General features: G+C 53.1%; 1 protein-coding gene and 1 long non-coding RNA gene across 3 annotated transcripts; both read right to left on the reverse strand.

The window, feature by feature from the left end:
- Nucleotides 1-2361: 2361 nt before the first annotated feature.
- scarb2a (scavenger receptor class B, member 2a) lies at nt 2362-17304 on the reverse strand. 2 transcript variants are annotated; one of them, XM_030369973.1, is made up of 13 exons: nt 16932-17304; nt 13520-13677; nt 11630-11777; nt 11041-11235; nt 9771-9862; nt 9412-9531; nt 8985-9163; nt 7649-7767; nt 7228-7301; nt 7090-7141; nt 6615-6767; nt 5780-5827; nt 2362-5445 (listed from the first exon to the last, which is right to left on the reverse strand). In XM_030369973.1, exons 1-13 carry the CDS (start codon nt 17052-17054, stop codon nt 5311-5313), a joined length of 1596 nt encoding a protein of 531 aa, XP_030225833.1. In that variant the 5' UTR covers nt 17055-17304; the 3' UTR covers nt 2362-5310. The 2 variants fall into 2 exon arrangements, with proteins under 2 accessions (XP_030225833.1, XP_030225834.1); XM_030369974.1 differs by lacking the exon at nt 5780-5827.
- Nucleotides 7841-8251, reverse strand: LOC115553595 (uncharacterized). Its single transcript, XR_003978467.1, has 2 exons — nt 8185-8251; nt 7841-8098 (listed from the first exon to the last, which is right to left on the reverse strand). It is a non-coding gene; the product is annotated as an uncharacterized LOC115553595 (long non-coding RNA).
- Nucleotides 17305-21982: the final 4678 nt, after the last annotated feature.

Raw genomic sequence — 21982 nt, forward strand, 5'->3', positions numbered from 1 at the left:
GTGTGTGTGTGTGTGTGTGTGTGTGTGTGACCCATGACCAAAGCCAGACGTCACTTTGGAGCCGTCTGTGGAGCTCTGTGTTTGATTGACACGCCTGCAGATTGGAGAGATTAACAGAGAGTTCAACTAAAACAATTGGCCTCATTCACCCAGCGGCCATCTTGGTTCCACCTCGGTTCCGTCCTGGTTCCGTCCTGGTTCCGTCCTGGTTCTAACGTTAGCAGGGGGACACTGAGGGAGGTATTCCTCATCAGTGTCCCTCCCAGCGAGTGTTTAAGACCAAGATGGCTGCTGGTGAAGAAGGTCCATTTCACTGTGAACATTTTCATTATTATCATGGCTGTAGATAATATATATATATATATATATATATATATATATATATATATATATATATATAGATACACACACAGTATTTACAGTATAGATACGCAGTACACCGTATGTACTGTATATATATATATATATATTTATACTGTATATACTGTATCTATACTGTATATATAAATCTATGATATATATCTGATAGATGTATTTATCTATATTATATATAATGATATATATCCATGATAGATCTATATCAATATATATCTCCATCTTTATAGATATAGTTGTAGATATACTATTCGTCACCAAGACATAACTAATTGATCACTGATTAAGTGGACCCAATGTGCCAGTGCCTTAGTGACAGAACTTATAGTAGGAACTCTTATTGTTTAAATGCACTGTTTTAGTTGTTTATGTGCCAACGGGTTGAAAAGATGCAGATGTGTTGGTTGACGGGTTCTTATGTTACACCCTAGAGCACCCCCCCCCCCCCCCCCCCCCCCGGGACTGGATCCACACCCCTCTGCCCTAGACCCGGCCTGGGGTACACAGGCCAGAAGGTCCAGTCGATGGTTTTAATGTCCGCATACTTTATTGCATGTGTCAGTATTTCCGCAGTAATAGGTGCTTTAAGGGGATTTAAATGAGATATACTAGTTCATGTAGACATGCCTTGCTTGGCGTGTTTTATAAACAAATATTTCTCTCTTTAGATGTTTTCCTTTTGGCTGTCATATAAACGGACGCATGGCTTAGTTATTCAGTTGTCTATCAAATCAAATGTATGAGGTACTGAAGAGACTCCATGGAAAACAACCCAAATAAATGAACATTTATTTTTTAAATAATTATCTTTGGTGTCAATTTCATTTTTTGATATCGACGAATGTGTTTCACTAACTACAGCCATCACAGCGATCCCACATTAAATCAGGACGGCCAATTAACCAATCTATCATCAGGGGACGACCTCACCCTGGACCAAAGTAAAGTTGGTTTAATTAACAGATCTAACAGCAGGGGGCGCCCTCACACTGGACCAAAGTAAAGTTGGTTTAATTAACAGAGCTAACACCAGGGGGCGCCCTCACACTGGACAAGAGTAAAGGTTGTTTTTTAACGCTTGAATTCTTAAAACTACACGAGTGATTAGAATAAATGTAATTGGCAGCTTTTTGCAACATGCTACACAACATGCTTCTTCGTTTACAACTTAAGTAAATAATGCATGTAGTCCATAATTGAATTGCATGACAAGCCCTAGATTCTACAGTTTCTTTAGTCATAAATGAAAAAAGTTCATCTTAAAAACTTTTCCAACAAAGGGAGTCTTGAGCTCCTTAAGCTGGAGGACTGCAGGAGTCGAATCTGATCCAAAGACCTTGTTCTGTAGATGATATAACATCTATAATGTATTAAATATGTTGCAGGAGGGCAGCCAGAAATGGAGTTGCGGGTCAATAAAGGTTGAGAACCCTGGCCTGACCAGACCAGACCCGTTCAGTTTCTCTGTGAGCCTCAACTAGTTTCGTCCTGTTTGAGTAAAGAAGGTTTCTCATCTGTACTTTGATGTCAAATCTATATTTTCATAAACATGAGTGCATGACCAAGGTTTATGGCGCTCCTATTCATCAGCTGATCTCTGTCAAAACATGATGCAAGTCCTGAGGGCAGCAGCGGGGCTGGAGGCCAGCCCATTGTGGCCGGGCCACAGGGGTGGGGGGAGGCAGCCCATTGTGCCCGGCCACAGGGGGGCGTGGGGGGGTCCACCAGCTCAACTGCCAGGGCAGAGTGACCCTGATTGGGGATGATAGGTTTTAAAAAACATTTACGGGAAACTTTGTCATGCAAATGGCTGCCAAGAAGAAGGCAGGGGGTTGGTATCCTGCCCAACGGTGAGTAGACAGTGAGTAGGAGATAGGAGAGTAGAAAGAGGCCAGTGAGTAGAGGCAGTGTAGGAGCGTCATTCAATTTGTTAAATGTGGGATTTGTCAACTAGTGATAAAATAACATCACATTCAAAGACAGACACGAGGATGAATACATTGCATTTATTGCAACTTTTTTGCAAATACACTAGAAATGTTTACAAAAGCACGGTAGAAACATCTGTGCAGTGTATATTATCAAAACTAAAAATTGATATTATTTTGAAACCATTTTGCCCCTAGCATGACAAGGGATTGTCATTTCAGCAGCAAAAAAATAAACAAAATCATAAAAATAATCAAGGAAATTAGTATGTCAACAAAGTAACGTTGAGTTAGTTGGTTTATAAGTTGTGTCTGACAGAGATCAGAAGCATCATACATGATGGCGTGGCACTAGCGTTCGTCACTGAACCGGGCGTCATTCGTCTCTACGGGTCAGACTGAGCGTTTGGCTTCTTAATAACCCAACAACAAGGCCTTCATTAGCCTGCTTAACACATAAGATATCAGCCTAGAACATCCATAAGATGTCAGCCTAAATCCATAGGATAACGGCCTCCATCTATAGATATCAGCCTTCCTTCAATTGGCTCCACTTGGTTTAAAAACGAACAGTGCTCCGCTATTTCACGAGAATCATCAACACACACACAAACCGTTTTCTGACCGCCCAGAACATTCTCTCACCGACTGAAGCTCTTCATTCAAGCTTCAACCCAACTACAAATCTTAAAGCAAAATGAAAAAATAAAAAATAAAATACAACAACCCTGAAATGTGCTTTGATCCCAGTCATAGAATACAAACCGACTCGACTGTACTGAAGATGAAATGATCCTGACCCTAACCCTAACCCTGGGCATAAATCAAGATACTGAACTTTTGGGTGGTGGATAAAAACAGAACGTAACGTATTGCTTCGTCCGTAACACTAAGACCGTCCGGCCGCTGGCACGATGTCAGTCAAACCTCTTCCCTCCCACCGGAGAACACGACAAAAGAAGGTGTACCCCAGGGAACCCACACCTGTAATGTCCACAATACTTCACTGGTGTTGGCACACGTTAGCGCTAAAGTTAGCGTGGTGCGGCGGCGGCCTCGTGGCGCTAGCGAGGAGCATGAACAGCAGGGTGGGGTTCGTCTCCCGGTTTTCTTTGGTCGAGCACAGAAGGAACCACCGGGCTGAGCGACGAGGGGACTCTGAAGCGTAGAGGAGATGAGGTCACATGGAGGAGGGATGGCTCAGGGGTGGGCGAGCGCGCGCCCTGCGCGTATGCGTGTGCGTGTTCAAACGCCAACAGTTCTAGTAAACACACGCGCGCAGGCGGGCGCCAGCGTCCCAGGCGAAGACACGCAGAGGTCCCGGGATAAGGTCTGTATGAAAGTCACCAGGATGGCCGCCGGGGGCCAAGGCCATGAGTGGATGCAGGGGGCGGTTCTACCACTAGGGGGCGTTTAACACTAAGAGGGGGTTCCCTGGTTGGAGAAACGCAAGCGACCCAGGACTCTGTGCTCCTAACACCAGGACACTTGTTCACATCATGAAGCCAAGTAACCGTTCATGATTGGATTATCGCCTGGTAGTCCCATTACTACGAGTATGGACATACTGCAGGATTAGAAATACGTTGTTAGCTAATGTTAACCGCTAGCTGAGATAAATGGCGGAAAGCTTTTGGATTCAATCCCGTGCTCGGATATTTCCCAGATGTCAAGGGTTAAGCCACCGACAGCATTCCGATTCGGGAACAGCTCGCGCTCCGAGTGGGACAACCTCCATCGGGAGAAGGAGCACATTATGGATAATACCGCCAGGTACGCCCACATGTTATGGCAATTATTAGCAGCAATAAACACACAATATAAAGTAACAGAGGCCGAGAGAGAGCCTGGGCCCCGGCCGACATTCTGAAATAAACTGGAGGACTCGTTGAACTGAATTGACTGGGGTGGGGGGGGAAACAGGAACACAATTATGAAAAAAACAAAAGTGCACAGAATCACAATTTTCCGAGTCGACAGTGTCACGGTCTGAGATCCACTTTGTAGAAATCCGCCACAGGCTTTTCTTTTTTTCTTTTGACACATGGTTTACACAAAGACCCGCGCCAGACGCGAACTTCAAGTTAGCTATCGGCCCGCTAGCGGTCTGCTAGCGGTCAGCTAGCGGCCTGCTAGCGGCCTGCTAGCCCCAGCTGGAGGGCCCTCGTCCTTCTCTTTTTAGAAGCCCCTCTTTAACCCAATTGTGCTTTCTCTGGAACAGAGGAACAACTCTAAAGGAAACGGGGGACCTGCACTCGCCTGGTTCGGCCCGCCGTCCCCTCACATATGTACAATACAAAAACTAGACAGCAGCTGTTCCAGCTGACCGGTAGGACCACACGGAGACGTAAGGCAGAGAGACTCTGGTCTCCCTTGTAGGTCTTCTGAGTGTTCTGCCCGTTACAATTTGAAATGATTCGACTTTACACGAGTGTTCTGGAGAAGTGAAATGGAAGCCCACATTGATGTGGTCGCTGAAGGACGAGTGAAATATCTGTTTGGGGGGAAATGTCTGCATAGGCCAGACCGTCTTCCTCTAGAGTGAGTGAAATGATATGGTCCACATTAGGGGTCACCCAGGGGTCCTGTGAGCAGTGCAGGGGCTTTAAGCCCCTCCTTCTAGTTTAGCGGGCTTGCCCTTGAAAGATGAAGGATGGGGGAGAGAGGGGGAGACAGCGGGGGAGGCGGAGACAGAGGGAGCAGTCCGTCCGTTAGAAAACTGTCCGTCTGCTCGGAGCCCGTTGGAACCGGCTCATGTGGCCCAGACGAGTCCTCCCCCCCCACCCCACGGGGAGGGGGGGGGTTGAATGGTGATGTCCGACAGAAGGCCGTTCTCAGCAGGTAAGGCAGAGGCGTCCCAGGGAGGGGGGGGGGGGGGGGGGGGGGGGTGACACTGAGAGGGGAGGTGGGGGTCGTATCCCAATGCATAGCCCCCCCCCATAGCCCCCCCCTCATCAGACTAGTCTAGGACCCCCCCCCCCCCCCCAGCGGTGGCCTTCCCGGGACATCAGCACTTCTGCGCCTCCACAGGAGACATGGCGATGTAGGAGCCGTTGCGGGGGGGCTGGCCGCTGTGGGGGGGTTCTGAGGGCTCCTCAGGCTTGTCGCTGACCTGCGTGTAGGCCTGGTCGTCCTTGGTCGTCTGCACAGGAAGAGATGCCGGACGCACACAGGAAGTTAGCGGGGGCTGCAGGGGATTGGCTCCCAGCCGCAGTGGGGGAGGGGCTTCTCATGCATCACAACAACAACAACAACGACTTCACTGACAGTAAGAATGAGGAAAGTAACTTTGAAACAAATGTTTTAAGAACAGAACCAATGTGCTGAATGGACCATGCCCAATAACAAGGTTTACAGTAATGAGATTACACATGAAGACACGCTATGCCCATAAGGAGAATTGAATACAAAACAAGCAAAGAACCAATATCAAATTATAGAGAATAACAGCAAACAAGGCAAAAATGAGGACTTACAGCAAAAGAATGAAAAGCTTCATTAAAATCAATACGCTTTACTTCATTCTAAAACAGAAGGGAAAAAAAGGGGGGGTTACAAAATTATAAAAAAATCAGATCACATTTCAATCACGTCTTAAATGCTAATTAGCAGCGGTGTCTAACCCACACAGACAGGTAAACTAGCGTCTTCAGTTAAAGCCCTACTGTACCCCATCGTATGGGGGTCATTGACCTGGGGCCACTGACCGCTAGTACCCCATCGCTCCCTGGAGGTCGTTGACCGAGCTCAGACAAACAGCGATACGCAACGAGCTGCAGGCTACAAAGACCGATGCACTTTGCCGTAGCACCGGGACTGGCTCATCTACAGGCCAGTACGGACAAAAAGGGGAATTAGCTGAACTCCCTCCTAGGGAGAGCTATAAATATACATCTAAAATAACTTTGACTGTCAGAAAATACACAATTTGATCCACGGTTGAAACAAATGAATTAAGTTGAACGTGATGCTGTTCAGCGCTCAGGGAGCATGCCTGGTGTTAGCTAGCATGCAGACAGCTCAGTGGTTAGCTTAGATCAGTTAGTACGGTCGATGCACGTCTGTCTGCTTCATATCCGCATGCATCTACACCCTAAAACCCCAGGAGCTAACGCTGCTAATGTAGCATACACAAGGGGGTGGGGGGGAGGGGGAGGGGAGACAGGGGGCGGGGAGACAGGGGGCGGGGGGATAGGGGGAGGGGAGACAGGGGGAGGGGAGACAGGGGGGAGGGGGCGGGAGACAGGGGAGACGTGGGGCGGGGGACAGGGGGCGGGGGGACAGAGGGCGGGGACAGGGGGCGGGGCCTACCTTTCTCTGGCGGTTCCTGCAGAAGAGGACGACGAGGACCAGCAGCAGGATGAGGCCCATGGCGATGATGAGGAGCGGGAAGTTGGAGACCAGCGTGACGATGAGGAGCAGCGTCCGCATCTGAGACGCAGAGTCGTCGTCGATGGTGGCCGTCTGGGGGAGGAGTCAGATGGGAGGAGTCAGAGGGGAGAGGGGGGGGTGTGGAGGTGGGAGGGAGGTGTGTGTGTGGTGGAGGGGTGTGTGTGTGTGTGTGTGGTGGAGGGGTGTGTGTGTGTGTGTGGTGGAGGGGTGTGTGTGTGTGTGTGGTGGAGGGGTGTGTGTGTGTGTGTGTGTGTGTGTGTGTGTGTGTGTGTGTGTGTGTGTGTGTGTGTGTGTGTGTGTGTGTGTGTGTGTGTGTGTGTGTGTGTGTGTGTGTGTGTGTGTGTGTGTGTGTGTGTGTGTGCATGTTAACGAACGCTGCTGTTTGGGGTCTCACCTCATTGACGAACATGATGGGGAAAATGGTTTCGTGGATTAATTTAGTTTTTCTGTAAGACAGAGAGCGGGAACGTCAATAGGGGGTCAGAGGTCACAGGGTCAGACGGCAGATATGAGGCTGGAGGTTCAAACTCACGGGAAACCTTTGACCCTCTTCACGATGATGTTGAGCTGCGCCCTCTTACAGGCCCTGATAGGCACTCCGCTGGTCTGAGGGGACAGGGAGAAGGGGTCTTCAGAGGGGTCAGGGGTCACGGTGCATAACCCTAACCCTAACCCCACTGAGCACAAGGCCATCGTTAAACCCTCTGCTACAGGTCGGTTCATCCTTCTGAGACGACCTCACAGAACACACCAGTGACCCACAGGCCGGCCTTAAACCAGGCGAGCATCGGCACAATGGAATACTGAACCTCTAGAACACGTACATCCATGAACCAGTACCGACAGAGTACCGACAGAGTGAACGCATTAACCCCAGGCAGGCTGATAGCAAGGCCCCCCAGGCCCCCAGCCCCCCAGGCCCCCAGCTCCAGCCCCTCCAGGCTGGCTCTTACCGGCTGCAGGTCGAGGTAGGTCTCGTGGTCCTCCTTGTTGGGGGTCATGCCCTCCACAGCGTTGATGTACTTGGGGTCTGCCTGGTAGAAGTGGGGGAAGGAGACCACGATGGGGGCGCCTGAGGGGGGACAGTCGGGTTAGGGGGGGGCGCAGACACGCCTGGTGGAGACAACTCCACGGTTAGTCTGTTAACCTAGCAGGTTAGTCCGGTAACCTGGCGGGTTAGTCTGGTAACCTGGACGGGTTAGTCCGGTAACCTGGCGGGTTAGTCCGGTAACCTGGCGGGTTAGTCCGGTAACCTGGCGGGTTAGTCCGGTAACCTGGACGGGTTAGTCCGGTAACCTGGCGGGTTAGTCCGGTAACCTGGACGGGTTAGTCCGGTAACCTGGCGGGTTAGTCCGGTAACCTGGCGGGTTAGTCCGGTAACCTGGACGGGTTAGTCCGGTAACCTGGACGGGTTAGTCCGGTAACCTGGCGGGTTAGTCCGGTAACCTGGCGGGTTAGTCCGGTAACCTGGACGGGTTAGTCCGGTAACCTGGCGGGTTATTCATTGCTCTGTATTGTGGCCTCCAGCTCACCCCCTCCTCACCCCCCCTCACCCCCTCCTCACCCCCCCCCCCTCCCCCCCTCCTCACCACGGCTTATGTTTCTGTTCAGCTCCTCTGGTCCTATATCTGACTAGTCTGTGGTCTACCTGTCTGGGCGGGTCTAGCTCTCTGGGGGGGTCTAGCTCTCTGGGGGGTCTAGCTCTCTCGGGGGGTCTAGCTCTCTCGGGGGGTCTAGCTCTCTAGGGGGGTCTAGCTCTCTGGGGGGGTCTAGCTCTCTGGGGGGGGTCTAGCTGTCATGGGGGGTCTAGCTCTCTGGGGGGGGTCTAGCTCTCTGGGGGGGGTCTAGCTGTCATGGGGGGTCTAGCTCTCTGGGGGGGTCTAGCTCTCTGGGGGGGTCTAGCTGTCTGGGGGGGTCTAGCTGTCTGGGGGGGTCTAGCTCTCTGGGGGGGTCTAGCTCTCTGGGGGGGGTCTAGCTCTCGGGGGGTCTAGCTCTCGGGGGGTCTAGCTCTCTGGGGGGGTCTAGCTCTCTGGGGGGGGTCTAGCTCTCTGGGGGGGGTCTAGCTCTCTGGGGGGGGTCTAGCTCTCTGGGGGGGGTCTAGCTCTCTGGGGGGGGTCTAGCTCTCTGAGGGGGTCTAGCTCTCTGGGGGGGTCTAGCTCTCTGGGGGGGTCTAGCTCTCTCGGGGGGTCTAGCTCTCTGGGGGGGTCTAGCTCTCTGGGGGGGTCTAGCTCTCTGGGGGGGTCTAGCTCTCTGGGGGGGTCTCGTGTCAGAGGCCGGTGGGGGTCCTACCTTCTCGACAGACGCTGACCTTCAGCACGCCGGTGCCCAGGCAGTCTCCGGCCGGGACACAGAAGCCCTGGTTGGCCGGGTTGTCCGTGGGGTTCATCAGGACGTCGCCGGGCGGCGCGAAGCGGAAGGCCTGGATGCCCTTCACCTCCACGTCCTTCACGTAGCCCAGGTGGATGGACCTGGGGGGGGGGGGGGGGTTAGTGGAGCCCTTCACGTGTCTCTACAGAGTCAATAACCCCCCCCCCCTTATCAGTACTCGTGTTACAGAGTCTACGGCCTGATGCAACCCCCAATCAATCCTACAGCACACACACACACACACACACACACACACACACACACACACACACACACACACACACACACACACACACACACACACACACACACACACACACACACACACACACACACACACACTTCCTACCTGCAGAGGTCTGCAGCAAAGATGTAAAGCAGCTCGTTCCGGTTGATCAGCGGGTGGAAGACAGCGCCGTCCGTTCCGTTGATCATGTTGCTCTGATTGGACGACCACCACGACATCTCCCTAGGTGATTGGAGGAGATAAGAGGGTTAAAGGTCGTGAAGCGGCCGTGCTAGGAGACCAGGTTGAGGTCGGGAGCCTTTGAATACTTGGCCTCAGCAAACAGACGTGGTGCTATCCAAACAGACTCATCAGGTCAGCAACCAATCAAAAGCAAATAATGGTCTGGGCGGGTGAGCAAGCCTGTGGAAACAGAGCTGCACAGAAGCTGTCCAGCAGACAGTAGACACGGGGCTGCGTACCTCAGGCCGTTCCAGGTGTCGATCTTCCCGTAGTCCATGTAGTTCTGCTCTCCAGTGTAGAACACAAACTCCCCTTCATGGGTTCCATTTTTCTGTGCAGGGAGAGAAAGGGTTAAAGCGTGCAGCTGCCAGCAGCGCCTGTTTAAACACGTCCGGTCCCAACTCATTCCACCACGTCTGCTAAACAACAGCAAACCACAACAAAACTCGGACGTTTCACGTCGTTTAAACATGAAGGAAAACATTGATTTTCTAAAGGATCTTAAAGCTCAGATTGTGAAGAATTTATACTGCTTGAAATCCTAAATGAAGAGGATTCTTTGCGGGGATGTTGTTGAGTTATGAAGGTAGGTCGAGCCACCGTGTGCGCGGAGCCCAGGTGGACGTCATCTGGAGATCTTTGATTCAATACTTGGATCTCATTAGTAATCATTTCATATCCCATCAGTTCTACAGGCTTGACGACCTGTGGGTCATCAACCTGGGGTCACCTGGGGTCATCAACCTGGGACCTTCCAGGCAGTAACAAACAGGAGCCTTGACAACACAAACAGGAAGTCAGGCCTCCAGCGTCAGCCAGTATCACTTCCTCTTCAGCCGCTCCTCCGCTGCTGTTGCGGTACGTCTACGTGTTGTTTAGTTACTTGGAGACGCTGAACAGACTCGTCTATTTTAGCCGTACGCCCCCTAGACTCCTGACTGAGGTTCAAGCTCCGCCCCCTAGACTCCTGACTGAGGTTCAAGCTCCGCCCCCTAGACTCCTGACTGAGGTTCAAGCTCCGCCCCCTAGACTCCTGACTGAGGTTCAAGCTCCGCGTCTAGAACCAGAGCAGCTCATCTCTCGTCGTCTCTCCCCCCCTTCCCCACGCCCCCCGGCCCCCAGCCCCCAGCCCCGCGGCCCCCCGGCCCCCGGCCCCCGGCCCCCCCGGCCCCCAGCCCCGCGGCCCCCGGCCCCCAGCCCCGCGGCCCCCGGCCCCCAGCCCCGCGGCCCCCGGCCCCCCGGCCCCCGGCCCCCCGGCCCCGCGGCCCCCCGGCCCCACGCCCCCCAGCCCCGCGGCCCCACGCCCCACGGCCCCCGGCCCCGCGGCCCCACGCCCCGCGGCCCCACGCCCCCCAGCCCCGCGGCTCCGCGGCCCCACGCCCCACGGCCCCCGGCCCCGCGGCCCCACGCCCCCACGCCCCCACGCCCCGCGGCCCCCGGCCCCCCGGCCCCACGGCCCCACGCCCCGCGGCCCCACGCCCCGCGGCCCCACGCCCCCAGCCGGCTCACCTTCCACATGAGGCCGAAGGTGTCGTCCACCTCTGGCCGCATGGCGTGGATGCGGGACAGCAGGGGGTCCTTGAACCCCCAGAGGATCTCGTGGACGGTGCGCGTCATGAAGAGCTCGATGCCCACCGAGTTCATGAACATGGAGACCAGCGAGCGCAGCAGGAAGGGGTACTGGTTCAGCTCGTTGGTCACCGCCTGGGGGGACAGGAAGTGGTCATTAGCAGAGGACAACATGGTGGTAATGAGTGAATGAGAGGACAGGAAGTGGTCATTAGCAGAGGACAACATGGTGGTAATGAGTGAGTGAGAGGACAGGAAGTGGTCATTAGCAGAGGACAACATGGTGGTAATGAGTGAGTGAGAGGACAGGTAGCGGTCAGTAGCGTTGGGTTCGTGGTGTTCCCCTCTGTGATCGCAGCGCCTCACTGATTGTAACGCTAGCTGACAACAACATCCTCGAAGGGCCTGGGGGCGGGGCCAGAGGGGGGCGGGGCCCCGGATGAGCCAATCAGCCGGGCTCACCACGGTTTATCAACACATGCTCGTCGGCCAATCGACGGGAACCCAGAGCGTACGTGAAGCCACCTACCACGAAGGGGATGTTGATGGTCCTGAGCAGGTCCACCTCGGGGTCCCCGCAAGACTTCTCAGGAACAAAGACGAAGCTCTTGGGGTTCAGGGCGAACAGCTTGGTACCGTTCTCCAGGAAGGTCACGTTCTCCCTGGGTCGGTATTCCCTGGGGTGGAGAAGGTGGGGTTAGGTTTAGAACATATACGTACAAGTCGTACATAGAACCCTTTAAGCCACTTGGGTTAGTGTTCCTAACCCTAGTGGGGTTAGTAATGTGTAAGGGTTAGGTGTTCCTCTGTCAGGAACCCTAACCCTACTGGGGTTGGGGTTAGGTTCCTCAGTGTTCCTCTGTTAGGAACATTAAGGAAGCCAACCCTACTGGGGTTGGGGTTAGGTTCCTCAGTGTTCCTCTGTCAGGAACCCAACCCTAACCCTACTGGGGTTGGGTTCCTCAGTGTTCCTCTGTCAGGAACCCAACCCTAACCCTACTGGGGTTGGGGTTAGATCCTCAGTGTTCCTCTGTCAGGAACCCAACCCTAACCCTACTGGGGTTGGGGTTAGATCCTCAGTTTTCCTCTGTCAGGAACCCAACCCTAACCCTACTGGGGTTGGGTTCCTCAGTGTTCCTCTGTCAGGAACCCAACCCTAACCCTACTGGGGTTGGGTTCCTCAGTGTTCCTCTGTCAGGAACCCAACCCTAACCCTACTGGGGTTGGGGTTGGGTTCCTCAGTGTTCCTCTGTCAGGAACCCAACCCTAACCCTACTGGGGTTGGGTTCCTCAGTGTTCCTCTGTCAGGAACCCAACCCTAACCCTACTGGGGTTGGGGTTGGGTTCCTCAGTGTTCCTCTGTCAGGAACCCAACCCTAACCCTACTGGGGTTGGGTTCCTCAGTGTTCCTCTGTCAGGAACCCAACCCTAACCCTACTGGGGTTGGGGTTGGGTTCCTCAGTGTTCCTCTGTCAGGAACCCAACCCTAACCCTACTGGGGTTGGGTTCCTCAGTGTTCCTCTGCCAGGAACCCAACCCTAACCCTACTGGGGTTGGGGTTGGGGTTCCTCAATAACAGGACGTTCCCAACACGGGGCCGGTCCAGTACCTAAACAGCCTTTGTCTCCGGGACCCTTCAGCGGTGATTCCCTGAAGGGAGTCATGCGGGGGAACCCGGCCTACTTCCTGTTTCCTCTGTGAGACACCGTGTCCCGACACCGTGTCCCGACACCGTGTCCTTGATATCAGGTTTGGTCATTCACAGATTACAGCTACGTCACCGCTTCTCTGGGAGACGACCTCATACTGAGTCTGGGCCAGTACTGAGAGGTCTGGACCCCTACCTGTAGGATCAGTACTAAGGGTCAGGACCCCTACCTGTAGGGTCAGGACCCCTACCTGTAGGATCAGTACTAAGGGTCTGGACCCCTACCTGTAGGTTCAGTACTAAGGGTCAGGACCCCTACCTGTAGGATCAGTACTAAGGGTCAGGACCCCTACCTGTAGGGTCAGGACCCCTACCTGTAGGATCAGTACTAAGGGTCTGGACCCCTACCTGTAGGTTCAGTACTAAGGGTCTGGACCCCTACCTGTAGGTTCAGTACTAAGGGTCAGGACCCCTACCTGTAGGATCAGTACTAAGGGTCAGGACCCCCACCTGGAGGGTCAGTACTAAGGGTCAGGACCCCTACCTGTAGGGTCAGTACTAAGGGTCAGGACCCCTACCTGTAGGGTCAGTACTAAGGGTCTGGACCCCTACCTGTAGGGTCAGTACTAAGGGTCAGGACCCCTACCTGTAGGGTCAGGACCTCTACCTGTAGGGTCAGGACCCCTACCTGTAGGGTCAGGACCTCTACCTGTAGGGTCAGTACTAAGGGTCAGGACCTGTAGGGTCAGTACTAAGGGTCTGGACCCCTACCTGTAGGTGTAGGGTCCGATCTGTTTGAGGGCAGCCTTCCCCCCGTTGAGGAAGACCTCTGGGTTGGTGACGTTGAAGAAGTAGTACTCCATGTAGACCGGGGGAGGGGGGTTCTTCCACGACTCGAACATCTGACTCTTCTCCGTCAGCGTGATCTCCTGGGGAGCGAGAGGCGCAGGGTGAGAACAACGGACTGTGTGTGTGTGCGTGTGCGTGCGTGTGTGTGTGCGTGCGAGCGTGCGTTTGAATAAAGCCTTCAAAGTAAACTGTCCAAACCGGTTCCGCCACACATAACAAAACAAACATTAGCTCCCCGAGGTCAATGTTTAAAAGACGTGACCTGATGGTTCCACCCAGCGCCAGAGAGCCAGTGCTCTCTGCCATGAGGTTTCATAACTGCAGATGTTTATCAAAGTGCTGCCGTCATTTCAACAGAAAGACCCGAGAAGTGTTGAGTCAGTAGCGTGTCACACAAAGCAGGACGGACTGTTTGCCTCACTTTAACCGGATAAGAACTGTCAAATACAATAGGACTGCTACCTATAGGCTAACTATGTACTGGCTACAAAACATTAGCTGCTACGAATTACGAAAACTAGTTTAAAGCTACTAAATAGAAGCCACTACATATTAGCTACAAAATATTAGCTACAACATAGAGGCCAACATATGAGCTCCTAGATATAGGTTAACTACATATTGGCTACAAAATATTAGCTACTACATAAAGCCTAACTATATGAGCTACTAGATATTTCATAACTACATATAGGCTAACTATATAGGCTAATACATAGAGGCTAACTATATGAGCTACTAGATATAGGGAAACTACATATAGGCTACAACATATAGCATTACTACATATTAGCTACTACTATTAGCTACTACACATAGGCTAACTAAACATAGGCTAACTACATATAGGCTAACTACATATAGGCTAACTGTACATAAAGACTACAGCCTATAGACTACTACCTAAGCTTGTATAGATGCGCTGCTACCCGCCCAGTTACAGCTCTGTACTATCGTACCTCTAAAGCTACGTGCTTCACATTTATCAAACCTTCTGGACCAACTCCCCCCCCCCCATGGAGCTCTCCCCCGAGTGCAGCGAGGTGCAGCACGTCAGAGGCCGGCCCATCAGAGGCCGGCCCGTCAGAGGCCGGCCCGTCAGAGGCCGGCCCAGTGGAGGCCGTTCATTTGGATGTTGTTTTATCCCCAGTAGACTCGGAGGTGACCCGAGGTCCAGACAGCGGGCTCAGGGAGCACAGAGCACTGGAGAGGAGAGAGAGGAGGAGAGAAGAGGAGAGGAGCAGAGAGGAGGGGAGAGGAGGAGAGAAGGAGAGGAGAGGAGGAGAGAAGGAGAGAGGAGAGGAGAGGAGAGCTGAGAGGAGGAGAGAGGAGAGGAGAGGAGGAGAGAAGGAGAGGAGGAGAGGAGAGGAGGAGAGGAGGAGAGGAGAGGAGAGGAGGAGAGAGGAGCAGAGAGGAGGAGAGAGGAGAGGAGGAGACAGGAGAGGAGGAGACAGGAGAGGAGGGGAGAGGAGAGGAGCAGAGCGGGGGTCTGGGGGATCCCCTCCTCTGAGGACGGCGGGCTGGGCAGAGACGCCAGGCGATGTGGAGAGGAGACCAGCGGAGCTCTGGGACCAGACGACCAGGTGGGGAGGTTATGATCTGACCTCTGACCCCCAGCAGAGTCATGGAAACGTGACACAATGAGGAACTATGTCACAAACCTCAACTTCCCAGTCCGCGTTCTGCGTCGGCCGCGGACAGAGCACAGAAATGTCCAGTCATGTGATTGGTCACCACGACAGAGAGCTGTTTGCACAACTGTCCATCAAAACAACATCAGGGCCGTCTGACCCGGGAGGGGGGGTCTTATCGCCATCCCCTTGAAGACCAAGGCCTCCCACAGACCTTCTGCTGCATGAACAAAACACCCAAGGTTGAGGAGACCGTCACCGGACCCGGGAGATAACGGGTCATGGGCAGATGGGACTGTGTTCTCTGGGTGGTTCTGTGAGCGGGGGGGAGATGTGTGCTCCACTTATTTATTGTTTTTGCCCCAATATGTTTTACCCAGCCATACAAAGGCTATCGTGTCCTACTTTGGGAAAAATCATTTTGTCCCAATGCGTTGTGAATCTATTGAAGTAGGCCTTATGAACACAACAACTCTAAGAGACACAACACCTCCCAGGGACTTCAGCCCTCAGGGGGAATCCAGACTTATAGACTGTGTAACGCAATAAGGTCATTAAGACCGGAAACAACAGTCATCGCGACTCCATGTTCAGTATCTATGGTATCAAGATATACATTTATTTGCTGAAGAAGGTAAAAGTATTCTGTCCTTGCTCAGAGCACAATGAAAGCTCAGCTGAGACAACAACTTCACAGAAATCCTGCCCCCAGGCTAAGAACTCCGTTGAATTCCACACACACACACACATCTTAAGTGGTGTCACGCCCAGTTCACATAGGCAAGAATGGTGTGTGTGTGTGTGTGTGTGTGTGTGTGTGTGTGTGTGTGTGTGTGTGTGTGTGTGTGTGTGTGTGTGTGTGTGTGTGTGTGTGTGTGTGTGTGTGTGTGTGTGTGTGTGTGTGTCTCTCTCTCTCACAGCTAGCCTCATCATTAGGGAAGGACCCAGCAGCATCAGATTAAGGAGACTTCTAAGCACACTTAATTCAGCGGAATACTGTGGCAGCCGGATTAGGGACGCTGTCATTTTCTGTAATCGCTGCCCACATCACTTCTGGTCGCCCGCTGACTCAAATACTCCTCAATTTCCTCTCCTCTATGGGATGAGATCGGGAACCGACCAGTCCTCGACATGTTAGTCTACCGAACAGACATCGCTTAAACCTGTGTCACCAAGATCTAGTCCCACCACGACACACACACACACACACACACACACACACACACACACACACACACACACACACACACACACACACACACACACACACCGAGTGTATGAGAGTCACCGCCTCCCGTCCCCCACCCCTCGGGTCGTGTGTGTACAAGCCCCCCTTCCTCGACCAGTAACCCTCAAAACGGGCATATTTACCAGTAATAAGAATCCTATTGCAAATGTTGCAGCACATCTCCTACATGGTTGCGGAACTCATTGAGGCTAAGGTTCGATCACCAAACACCGGTAACCCCCCCTTACACCGAGGCGGGATCACCAAACACCGGTATCACCGAACACCGGTAACCGTCTAACACTGAGGTTCTACATCATGGAGCTGCAGGATATACATATCAATCGAAGAACACCGATTGTGTCTCAAATTAGGTGTTGGTTATATGCAGCGAAGCCATGGAGCCACGAAGCCATGGAGCCACGAAGCTCGAACCGTAGCGCTTCAGATAGAGAATGAGAGCAAGGAGCCTCACCTTCTTGAGCCGGCTGTGGATCATGGTCTGGAAGACTTGAGCCACGAGAAGAACGATCCCCACCACCAGCAGATGAGCGGACACGATCCCCGTCGCGTAGATAGCACACGATCTCCGAGCCATGATGGGAAGAGTCTCACGAAGGACCAGAACTTGGGGAGAGAACCGCAGGTCGTGTATTCAGAGTAACCGCTACGAACGACACATGCCCGGTGGTTCACCCAGAGAACCGATGCGTACTTCTACCGTGAGGACCTGAAACTGAAACAAACCCGTCCCAGTCCTCCGTAATGTGTCCTGAGAGGAGGTCTGGTCTTGTGCTGGTCCACACGGTGGGCTGCGGCTAGTGGGAGTCGACTTACTGCTGGGAGGAGACACTGGTTATGAGCAGAGGGGGGGGAGCTATGGTCCGGCCCCCTCCGCCCTCCGGAGGAGACGAGAGGAGCTGATGTCACTCATCTGAACAATTCTTCTGAACCGTTCATCTGGACCTCATAGAGCACCACATAGAATTGGAGAATTTTATTCCATTTATATTGTTAAAAAATACAGTTTTTTCCTAACCCTAACCCTAACCCTCTCTATCTCTCTCTCTCTCTCTCACACACACACACACACACACACACACACACACACACACACACACACACACACACACACACACACACACACACACACACACACACACACACACGCATGTTTTCATATAACCACAGAGGATAGACATGCTGGTAGTGGAGGTTGGAGGACTTCATGGATCTTATGAATGAATTAGCAGCATAAGCTGATTGACACGTGCTCGTAGTAGTGAACAGTGAGCGTGTCGTAGTGAGGAGTCACGGTGGACAATTACCCTTAATGGTTTTAAACCCTGACTCTATTAGGCTCATTCTGCCAACTCGTCATAGGACTGAAATACTGGGCCGTTTACATATTTTGAAACAATCTGTTCAGCAACAGCCCGTTACTGTGAGAAACATTCCGAGTCTCATCGCCCCCCTTCCTGTCCCTTTAACGGTTCAGCGGGGGGGGCTCCGCGATGCGCTGTTCGACGCAGCCGACCAATCGCAAGGGACGTGTGAGACTCTGCCCTCTCCCCATTGGCTGCTCTGAGACGGACCATTCTGATATCACACCCCCTCCGTGTTGGATTGGTCAGACGCGTCCAATCCGTGTTCAGTGTGATGTTGAATTTCATCGACTGATTTCTGGGCGTGGCTAATATAAAGGAGTCGCCGGTGAATGCAGCGTGTGTGCGTGTGTGTGCATGCGTGTGCATGCGTGTGCGTGTGTGCGTGCGTGTGTGTGCGTGTGTGTGCGTGTGTGTGTGTGTGTGTGTGTGTGTGTGTGTGTGTGTGTGTGTGTGTGTGTGTGTGTGTGAGAGAGAGAGATGGCAGCAGACTGCGGCGGAACTCATGTCCTTGACTTGAGGGGGAATTTACTTGTATTTACTGAAGACACATAATAATAATAATAATAATAATATAATATAATCAGTAAATATATAAGAGCAAAAACAAACAATAAGATATGTGCTGCCTTTCCATATCTTCCTAAATGGTGCACACCTTTTTGGTCCTGCAGCATCCAGAGCTTATTGGGATCAGGGAAACTGTGACTGTAATCATAAAGCATGAAGGGGAACCGAGTGATCTAAAGGAGGTTATAACAGCCGGAGCAGCAGGCAGACGACGTAAACATCACACGGTGCTGTTGATGCAGATCCACCCTCACAGCAGAGGCATCGTTCCCACTCTGACCAGGCTGTGAGGGTCAGGGTTCGTATCCCTCGGAATGGGAGTCCCAGCATCGCCCCTTTAACTGAAATAGGACCTGAGGGCGGGGGGCTGTTTACTCACAACACCTGTGCTCCAGGGGCCGACGGACCCGGAGAGCCACAGGGCGCGGTGGGCTGACAGCTGCCAGCACAGCACCACAGCATGCCATATACTGCTCCTCTAGGGCTAGGAGGCCTGGACTGGATCAGGGACATCCTGCCAAAAAGAGGCCTTTGTAGACTGTAGACAGTGACCCCCATACCTCATCCATTCATAAAGTATGGAACATGAGGGCTTTGAAGCGGAGGAAGTGGCCGTTAGTGAGGCCGGGCGTACCTCATTGTGCTGGGCTCTGTGGGGGGTACGGGGGCAGCTGTTTAAACAACAGCAGCAAAAAAAAGAAAATGCTACAGTAAAGTGATGGGGGGTGGAGGACAATAGCAACACAGCCACATTGTGTCTGACGGAGGAGGGTGGGGGGGGGGCGGGGGGGTGACACGGTTCAACTCGTTATGCTCACCGAGCCGGCGGCCATCTTCTACGTCACCCTACGTCCCAGCAGCAGTTGTTTACCTTACTGTGTTTGCCTCTCGTCATTAAGCCTATCTTCGCCCTGGTCTGGAGTCAACCCCCATCAAACATCCCCAAACAAGGACACTCTTATTCTAAGGAGGGTCAATTATTTAGTAACAAATAAAAAACTTTCTCCCCTATATTGTCTGCAGTCCACAAGCCCTCCATTGTGGAGACAGTACACACGTATCACTCTCTCTAACGTATCACTCCCTCTAGTCTAACGTAACGTATCACCCTTTCTAACCTCTCCACCATAGCTGCACCAATAGCATCACACCTCGCAGACAGGACCATAGGTCAAAACAATAGCTGCATTTATACCGGTACAATGTTCAGTCACAAGTTCGTGAATTAAATTATCCCCTGGTCGTGACAGAGGCGTAAATCCTCCAGACTCAGCATGTTATAGTCATATGATAAAAGTGGATCAGAGGACTGATCGTCCATTTCTCTCCTACATGTCCTAAAGTATGTCCTTTAGGGGCTAACGGCAAGCTAACAACAATAGCATCATGGTAGGGTCCTCCTTCAGCCGCCGTTCATAAACCACACAGAAAAGGGAACATTTTAACAATCCTGTTATCTCAGAGGAAGTGGACCTGGGAACAATTTCATAGACCGCATACATTTACATTTATGCAACGGTTGAATGGTGGTATTCTGCAGCGGAGTGTGACGGACTGTAAAGATAAGCTCCTTAACCCAAATAGTTTGTGATTTAACTTTACAGCCCCTCAGTGGTAAGGGGAGGAGAATGTGGTAGGATGATTCAGATTTGAAAGCTGAACAGTAGCTGATAACTGCCAAACTTCTGAATATTATTCAACACGCAGACCGCCCCCTTTTCCTTTGTTGACACTAATGATGAAAACAACAAGGCAATGCCCGAGAATCATAACTAATTTAATAGTAGCCGCTATCTTACTACAGCAGGTAGTAAGATACTATTGCTACTACAGTAGTGTCTTACGGCTGCTACCACAGAAACGGTTATGAGCTGCGATGAGCAGCAGTGTTTCAGAGTCTGAGTGGCCGCAGAGCTGTTTAACCTGTCGATGAACAAACCCTGGGGCGGGGAGGGGCGCAGGCTTCATGTCCATAGCTGAAGAAAAACACCTGCAGACGCCAGATGCTATGTCCTCAAGACGGGGGGCAGAAGTTCATGTGTTTAGCTGTAAAATATTGGACAAATGTGTCACGGTGTGGCGTAAGAATATACCTGCCTAAATAACTACCTTGCTAACTTACCAGTACTAACAAACTAATACTATACTGCTACTACTGTACTAGTACTAGCTTACTAACCAACTCAGTGCTATTCCTGATTAATACCATTTCTGTGGATACCACCAGCTGAAGGTCTGACGCTACGCAAGGACCACGCAGACGCTGCCATGCAGTCGTCAACCTCTTTTGGTTCTGCATCCTATTTGAGTGAGTGGACCAATCACAGCCCTTGCTGCTGCTTCGCCTCGACGCAAGGATACAAGTTTTGGGATGCGAACGTCAGGCCCTTGCGCTGGACGCAAGGAGGGTCCGCAAGGACGTGAGGGGTCCGTAAGCCCCTTGCGTTGCGGCGATGTGGAGCCATAATCAGCCCTTAAGAATGGAACCGTCCAAAACACCCGGGGCTGGTCTGCTGCCGCCTCCAGCTGTCATGAAGCCCAACAGAGACCTCCCCCGGTCCAGGTGACCCCCGGTCCAGGTGACCCCCGGTCCCAGGCCTGACCCCCGGTCCCAGGCCTGACCCCCGGTCCAGGTGACCCCCGGTCCCAGGCCTGACCCCCGGTCCCAGGCCTGACCCCCGGTCCAGGTGACCCCCGGTCCAGGTGACCCCCGGTCCAGGTGACCCCCGGTCCCAGGCCTGACCCCCGGTCCAGGTGACCCCCGGTCCAGGTGACCCCCGGTCCAGGTGACCCCCGGTCCAGGCCTGACCCCAGTCCTCCTGCATGGCACCACATCTCCTGACCCCGGACCAGCAGAATGCTCACATTCCCTTGAGCCCGGGCCGGGTGCTGGGTCAACAGACAGCCCCCCCCCCCCCCCAGGGGCCTCCCTTCCTGGTACGGGCCCCGCCAGGGAGCGCGTCTGGCGGGCGGGGGCCGGAGCCCAGGCTGAGCTGTGGGGAGGGGGCCAGACGAGGCCTTTCAGGGGGGGTGATTAATGCACCGGCCCAGCCGCTAACCTGCCTGCCTGCCATGGGGGCGGGGGGGCGGGGGAGCGGGGGGGGGGGGCGGGGGGGGCGGGGGGGGCGGGGGGGCGGGGGGGTGATTTGTGTCGGTTCCATTCCTGGAGAACCTAGGAGATAATCAGACTGCTCAAAGGAACGTACAGAAGAGAGTCAAACTCTGCTGGAGAAAGAACAGAATCCATGACTCCCAGTAGACATGGATTGTGCGTACGATCTAGGGTTTAATTTGCTCCCGGTTATAAATACAAACATGCTTCTCAGCAATGTTTGGGTTTGCCTTCCTAGAATCGCCTCGACGCGACCTCACGCAAAGTGACCTCCCAGCTCTCTACGTCTGGGTAGAGAGCTGCAGAGGCTCCTTCAAGGCCTCTGCAGCTCTCTACGTCTGGGTAGAGAGCTGCAGAGGCTCCTTCAAGGCCTCTGGAGGAACTTAACAATGGTTCAGTTTATTTGTATTTCCCTGGTGGGGGGGGGGGCTTCACTGGGCCCACTTGGGGGGGGGGGGG

This window comes from Gadus morhua, chromosome 11 (genome assembly GCF_902167405.1).
Source record: "Gadus morhua chromosome 11, gadMor3.0, whole genome shotgun sequence".
Lineage (NCBI taxonomy): Eukaryota > Metazoa > Chordata > Actinopteri > Gadiformes > Gadidae > Gadus > Gadus morhua.